At 36.8% G+C, this 7,483-nt stretch overlaps 1 protein-coding gene across 10 annotated transcripts in view; it reads left to right on the top strand.

Moving 5' to 3' along the window:
• LOC144663652 (uncharacterized) overlaps nt 1-7,483 on the top strand; it is a 55,886-nt gene that overhangs the window by 37,766 nt on the left and 10,637 nt on the right. For 3 of the 10 annotated variants that reach the window (XM_078524664.1, XM_078524703.1, XM_078524727.1), the window contains 12 exons: nt 218-306; nt 525-636; nt 1,143-1,238; nt 1,695-1,768; nt 2,064-2,118; nt 2,247-2,342; nt 2,874-2,969; nt 3,098-3,193; nt 3,551-3,607; nt 3,973-4,068; nt 4,461-4,550; nt 7,383-7,427. The exons of 6 other annotated variants lie outside the window; for them this stretch is intronic. In XM_078524664.1, the coding sequence (XP_078380790.1) occupies nt 218-306; nt 525-636; nt 1,143-1,238; nt 1,695-1,768; nt 2,064-2,118; nt 2,247-2,342; nt 2,874-2,969; nt 3,098-3,193; nt 3,551-3,607; nt 3,973-4,068; nt 4,461-4,550; nt 7,383-7,427 (1,002 nt within the window). The remainder of the gene's footprint in view (nt 1-217; nt 307-524; nt 637-1,142; nt 1,239-1,694; nt 1,769-2,063; nt 2,119-2,246; nt 2,343-2,873; nt 2,970-3,097; nt 3,194-3,550; nt 3,608-3,972; nt 4,069-4,460; nt 4,551-7,382; nt 7,428-7,483) is intronic. One more of the 10 variants, XM_078524688.1, reaches the window with a different exon arrangement.

Here is a 7,483-nt window from a genome sequence, read left to right as displayed (position 1 = left end):
GGTTTAAACTGAAAGAAAAACACAAAGTACATACTACGTGTAAGAGGCCAAAAAGGAATACAGTAGACACGATTATAACGGATTGTAAAATGCGTTTTATGGTAAGAGTCACTTTCATAGCGACTGGCTTGCAGCTGAACTAAAGATTCTACAATGTACCTTACCATGAGATCTTCAAATGAAGTGTTACAATAGATCATGTTTATTTTCTTTGCAGCAACTAGAAGACTTAGACAACGCCTACCTTGAGCAAAAAGGAGAACTGGCTGCCCTTCAGGAGCGTTTAGATGACTTGGCTCGTGAAAGGTAGTTTCTTAGTGCCTATTGAATTTTGTTCACGTGCTTTCTTAAACCAACAAGAGTGCTTCATATACAGCGTGTACAGTATTCAGTGAAAAAGAGTAGAAGTTATCTTTTTGTATAGAGTGAGGTACCCAACAGAGTTTACCTAATGCTAGCTAGAGTGAGTATGTTTTCACACGCCCATGCCATAGTTATAATATTTTGTTGTTGTTTTTGTACAGAACGAAGTATGAAGCGCGTGACAAGCAACAGCAAGGTCGAGTAGAAACTGTAGAGAAAGAGAAGAACTCACTACGTGACGAACTGACCAACACTGTTAATGAATTAACACAGGTAAAGCTTCTATTTAACATGCAATAAGACAACAAGGCTTAGTTTCCTATGACCAAATAGTGGCGTAAGTTGCCAATACCATTTGTTCTCAATAAAAATACGAAGTTAAGCCTTAAGGGCACTCTTTCAACACAGCGCTATGGTTAACTAGACGTGCATGCTTAGCACAGTATTGGCGGCGTAAGATTATGGGATAAGAAAAGTGTCACTGAGTCTCGTATTTTGAACTTTAAACATTTCAGATGTAAGACTATGTATGTTTTCAATCACAAACGTACCATCAAAATTTCAGCCCTTTTGACAAAAGTTACTATTATTTATGGCAGGTCTAGTTAACTGTAGTGCTGTAATGAAAGAGTATGAATTCCCTTTGGGTTAAATTTTATATTCCAATTTGAAAGCCGCATTGGAGGTGTCTTGGAGACCCGTTAGGAGAAGACCTAAAGAATTAATCAGGGGGTACTGCTGGGCTTTTAAAAATAATGCTCTGTTACATTTGTCTCCAGAAATCAGTGCAGCTCGATAGAGCGGAAAAATCTCTCCGTCAAACGGAGGATGAACTGGCTAACTTGCGGCAGACGCATACTTTATACAAAAACAAGGTAAAGCGTATTATGTTTTAGATGTAGACTTTCAATAAAACCCTTCGTCTTCTTTACATTTAAAAAGCTAACTATTCTACTGTGATACTCGTAAGGTCGACTTAAGTAAACTTTAGTCTATTTAAGAGGCAGTCCTTGTAAATTTTGACTGGTCAAGTTTTGCCGAAATAAAATAACAGATGTGTGCACTTCCCATAGACTGCAGCTATAAAGAACAATTCATAAGTATTGGATCGTTTTAAGGCTGGTTTCATTTCCTTCAATTACGTTTTAAAGACATTAAGTAACATTTCTTCCTCTGCTGGGGCTACACTGTCCGTTCACGTGTGAATAAAAAAGAACAAATTGTCCACATAAAATTGGGAACAAACTATGACAGATTTACAATATTTCGAGAACGCACGTCCACCGATTGGGCGTTCAAACCATCTTTCTTTTTCTCTCTCGCAAATTCAGGTTTCAATGGAACTTGAACAGAAGGAAGGAGAAACCGCTCAGTTTAAAGAACGACTGGGTGATCTTCAACGAAGGTAAGATTGGCTACAGAACTAACCAATATGATCACACTTTATAAGCTTGTCGGGGCAGCTGGCTGGCTGCAAGTAGCTTTTATCACCCTTAATTCCTTCTACACTGTATTACCAAGACGGTTATAAAAGTTTTGTGAATAAATCTATTAATTGTGCGCTTTTTTCCCCGTTTTTCCAATGGTATTCTAACGTAACCGAATGGATATCAGCCTAAATCTATTCCCTAAGTCGTTCTTTATTCTGAATTGAAGCCTTTCCCCTTTGTGTTTCAAGTCCTGATTTTCATTTGTCTTAGACTTGAGGACAGCAAACTGTCTGGTAATGATCAAGTAAAAGCCATGGAAAAAGAGGTATGTGTTAAAATTCACTGTTATTATAATTTTCGTGTACTAGTATCTCGTGCACACATGTCTACTTTGGTCAAGAACTTGTCCCATTTCTTTACTAATTGAGATAATTGCCAACTATCCATTTGCAGAGAGAGCAACTCGAAAATCGTCTCCGCGAAACTCGCGATCAACTCAACGAGCTGAGGACGAATTCAAATGATCGGATAAATACGCTAGGGTCTCTGGTAAGGAACACACAATTCATACTGTACTTTGCATCATGTCGTTTTTGTTGGAAGTTAATGGGGTTAAGTAAGAAATCTTCACTGTTTTTTTTTTTTTTTGTACCAATCTCCCTGCTATACTCTGCGCCTCTCTGTTTTGAAAAATGGTGCATGAACGTGTTCAAGAAAAACGAGTGTAACGTGCATAGCTATCTTTCTTTATCCATCTTTCGTAATCGTCTTTCGACGTGCTGTTTAAAATGAGCCAATCAAAACCAATGCATACCGGTGTTGGTTTCATGCAAATGAGCCCCCAAGGTCAGAAGGCCATGCTAGTGGACTGTGATTGGCGGATTTCGATCCGTGTTGTTTGTTCAGCACGTCGAAAGATGAATGTCGACAGAAAACCGCTGTGCACGTAACACTGAAAGCGGGTGTAAAAGACACCCAGGTGAATCTTTCATGTTTTTTCTTAAAAAAATCAAAATGGCGCCCAATGCCGAAACTAGGTAGTGAAAAAATGCACTGAAATGATCTTCACTCATTTGATAGGTCAGCACCTTAAATGAAAGACTAGAAAGAAAGGAAACAGAGCTCACGGAATGTAAAAGAAAATACGACCAGGACTATGAAAGCTGGAGGAGTAAAGTATGTACTGACAAGTATTTCTTGCTTGATTTTCAGTAAAGGTTGTATCTGTTTTAACTTCACTTTTATTTGTTCCAATGTTTTCTGTTTCTTCGGAAGACCTGACTGTTTTTCTTGTTTTATCTTAGAACTTTCAACTTGAGCAGGGGTTGACCAGAATACAGCAAGAAACCAAGTCAGGAAAGCGATCGTCAGATGAACAGACAGCGAGCTTAGAAGGACAGGTAGGCTGTGCTCCTTGCTTATTTAAGCGTTATGGTATTTGACAGTACCAGACACGCTGAAACAGTTTTATATTATCTTTTTTTATCGTTATTTTATAAAGTTAGAGCGCCAGTCGAGTCAATCTTAATAAACTGTACATGGCACAAATCATGCCGAAACATTGTCTTGTTTTTTTTTTTTTTTTTTTTTTTTTTTTTTTTTTGGGAACCTGTGAACTTTTGTTTTGTATGTATGGGTTGAAGTCCAGGCACAGCTCTAAAGTTATTCTCCCATACATCCTTGTTTAAGTTTATCTTAAATTTCAGATATATGGCTGTAAATCCGTTAACACATGAATGTTTTTTTTTTCTCATCAGGTGATGCGGTTGGAAGCTGCCAGGGAAAGAGAAAAAACAGAAATGCAAACTAAACTGGTAAGCACTGGACTTTCATTCTAGGAAAACGATTTGAGTCAATTCAAAATCATGGGGCTCATACTTTTATGTCTGTGGATGAAACCCTAGAATGTGACAAAAAAATGAAATCTATCAAGCCGTACGTTCACGTAGTATTGGGGGAATGTAGGGCATGGTATTACACTCATTATTATCAAAAACAAGACAGTTGACTTCTACATGTGAGATGTTTCATCGTATTTCTTTAAAATTGTTGGCGCTGTTTTACAGAGATAGCATGTAAACTAAAGAAAGTGAAACTTTGGGGAAAATGCTATAAAGCTTGTGCCTCGGTTTTTACAAAGATGACACTTCACATTTCTTACATTGATGATTTTTGATAGGATCAACTGAAAATGATCGAGAACGAGTATTCAAGACAGGAAGACTCGTATAAACAACAAATAGCTGATCTTGAAGAAGAAAAAGAACAACTACAGGTCAGTTTATGTGGACTGTTTAACTACTAAAAACCTACCAGACAAATCCTTAGTAATCAAACACAGTGGAACTCTCTAAGTTGTTCGCCCATGGGACCAACTCAAACTGTCGGCATTTGAGTGGTGTCCGCCTTAAATAGAGTTCAGAGTTCAGCAGTAAGATTGCGTGTACTTGGCTAATGTATCAACTAAGGATAATTTTCTCTCAAGTGTGATTTCCACATGATAAATGCGATTACCTGGAGGCAGGAATAAAAGCACCGCAGTGATTCCAGTGGTCAAAATTGATCTGACATGGCGGCTGTAAATCAAAGGACCATTCCCAAAGATCTTTTGTATTTTCGATACAGCCTAAAATTACACTATTACAAATAGATTGTTATTTTATACAGAACGAACTGATGTCAAAAGCAGAGGAGAATAGACACGTGTCACTGTGTTTAGAGGACGCCATGAAAGAGACAAATGAGCTTAAAAGTCAGGTAAGCTGATCACGACAAACTGGAAATTATTTTTATTTTATTTTGCTGAGAAGTATATCGCAAGATAGAAGTATTTATTTATTTCTCAAGCATCTCAGCGGTCCGGAATCCTGAATCCTTTAATCTGATTGGCTAATTGCGCGCGCTCCAGCGGTCCGGTTTTTCTCAACCGGACCCCGCATACGGACCGCTCACGGCGCGAAATCATTTTGCACCTTTGAGTCTAACGAACACATGAAAGTTTTGCTCCCCAAAGACAAAAATAGCCTCACCATCCATTGTTAATGCTAAAGGACAAAAAAGCAGTGGAATTAAAAGCCTCAAAGTTCTTCAAAAGGCGAGGTATTTATTTATTTCTCAACAAAATCGAGTTGTAGTTTACCGTTCGCAGTTTGCCGTTGTTTGTTTATCTCGCAATGATTTTCACGCCATTGCGGTAAAATTCATTCAGTTTTTTAGACTCTATCTATGTGCTAAACTGCACTGTTTATCTGTCACTTTTTGCTTAAACAGAACACTATTTACCATCATTCAAGGAAATGAGATTCTTTGATTAAAAACGGACAAATTAATTATCACAATATTGTGCCGTACGTAGACGCTACGCATTTCATTCAGTTTGGCACTGTTTATCAGAATAAAAATCAACGCAGAGATTATTAATTTGTTAAATACAAGTGTATTAATAGCTTGTTAAACTGCTTTTCGGTCAAGGAGTATTTTTGAATTAGAAAAGTAGGCTTAGCAAAGTTGCAAAGCTTCTATCAAGACTTTTCAAAACATTTAAGCTTATAGGAAATTGTTCGGGAAGCCGAAATCGATTTAAAAGTGTTAGGTTTTATGGCATATTTGTGCTATGTTTTAGTATGAGTTCATTTACTTTTCTTGATTTTCTGCATTGTAAATTAAGCTGAACATTTCTTGAGTACGGTTCATTTTAAGCGAAGCTATTTTATTCGAAATTAATGTTTGTCTTGCTTAATGCTTGACTCTAGCTTGCTTGTCAATCGAGTCGGACTTAAGGTGGCTTAATACAGTTTTGAGAGGGCAAATCAGTCCAACCTTGAACTCTCTTGTACAATCTCCAGAAAAGTTTTGTCTTTCTCTTATCACTGTTTGTTACATCCTAAAAACCATCTAATGCGATATTTAGAAAATAAAAATGCTAATAAACAGCTTAAATGAACGGCCGAGTGCTTAAGAGGGGACTGGCACTAGTAGTTTTAACGGCGTTTTTCTCAAAATCTACCCGTACGACCCTACCTCAAAATTTCAGAAATAAGAAATTGGCTTTGATTTATCGTTCATGCAAAATAATATAAAAATCTGTAAGACAGATTTTTCGCAAAATAGGAAAATGTGATATTTTGCCGATTTTTAAAATAGCTCAAAATCTGTCTTACAGATTTTTTCAAAATTTTGGCTGTGGACGTGATTCACCCCTTACATTTAATTGTGAAAGTTTCATAATAGGTTGTACGGTAGGTTTTCGAGAAAATCTGGATCAAAATCTGGCTTTTACGACCTCTGAAGTGAATCCAATTGCGCGTGCGAGCGCGCGCTAATATGACGCCATGCGTCGCGAGCGATAATGAAAGACAGAATTAAAACTTCTCTGTCGGCTGTTTATCCACCTTTTTAGTCGTATTGTTTTCCGTCCCAGGTTTCAAGACGTATCTGAAAGTATTTTGAAGTTTTCTTTTGTATAAAAATGTGGTAAAGCGCGATAAAACAGATGGAACTCTTTTTCGTTTCTGTTTAGAGTTGCTAGCGCCATTTTAGCGCGCGCGAGCAATAATGACGTCAAGCAGAAAATCGTAGCGCGCCTTTGAGCCACGTAAAAACTGTATTCAGCCACCTTAACATTGAAATCAAATCCGCGCGTATACAAACAAAGATTTTGTGACAGATTTTTTCACGGTTTCTTAAATCCAAACAAACTTAAGTAGGAAAAAAATAAAAACGTTATTTACCGGCCTAGGTCGGTCCGTATTGGGAAAAACTGTACCCTCGGTCTTGAGCACGGCCCTCGGCCTGCGGCCTCGGGCCGTACTCAAGACCTCGGGTACAGTTTTTCCCAATACGGACCTCCCGGCCGGCAAATAACACATATATACTAAACTAGAAGTATCACATCGTCGTTTTATAGGAAAGTTATTCTTCATTTTAGAATAAGGGTTGATAGTGAACAGACAGTGTTTTTTATTAGGGCGCGATCAATAAAATTAGTAACCAAGCATCCGCTTAACTTTGACGTTACCCTTAAAGTGACCTTTCGTCGAACTTAATAACATTGCAATTTAATTCAAAATATTGCAAATTAAATCGCTTTTAAATAGTGAATAGATAGTGATATACTTAGCCGTTCGATCACTAAAATCACGCATCCGCTTAACTTGGACCGTTACCCTTAAAATATTAAATGACCTTTAATTCAAAATATTGTAAATTCGGTTTTAAATCATCATTCAATAAAATCATTAAAAAGCCTTAAAAATTGTTAAACAATAAAATCTTAATCATTATGACGTCGTAAGTTACCTTACCTAAAAAGGATAAAAGACTGGTTTGAGGTCTTTTCCTTTATAAATTAAAGATTTTGTTCATAAAACATAAACTTTTAACAGCTTGAAGTAATTATACTTTAAATTATGTTTTGCAAAATAAATAACCAAATGTTATGTGCACGGTAACATTCAAATCAATCTTATCTTAAACCTGAGTTACTTTTGCGTTAAAACTTTTATCTTATGTAAGTATTTCTAACTTGAATACGTGATTTGAACCTTTAATTAACCCAAGAATATGTATATTAATTTAAATACCTTTCAGATCGCTAAATTTGAGGAGAATTTAACTTGCTTTAAAGAGAGTAAGGTGAGAGAGTGACGAGTTGTAAACAAAACGTTGTTAAATTTTCGAGCTAAATGTGA

This window comes from Oculina patagonica, chromosome 1 (assembly GCF_052425735.1).
Source record: "Oculina patagonica isolate OP01 chromosome 1, crgOcupat, whole genome shotgun sequence".
NCBI classification, from domain to species: Eukaryota; Metazoa; Cnidaria; class Anthozoa; order Scleractinia; family Oculinidae; genus Oculina; species Oculina patagonica.
Note: the sequence above shows the minus strand (reverse complement) of the source record. Positions and strands in the feature narration are given on the sequence as shown.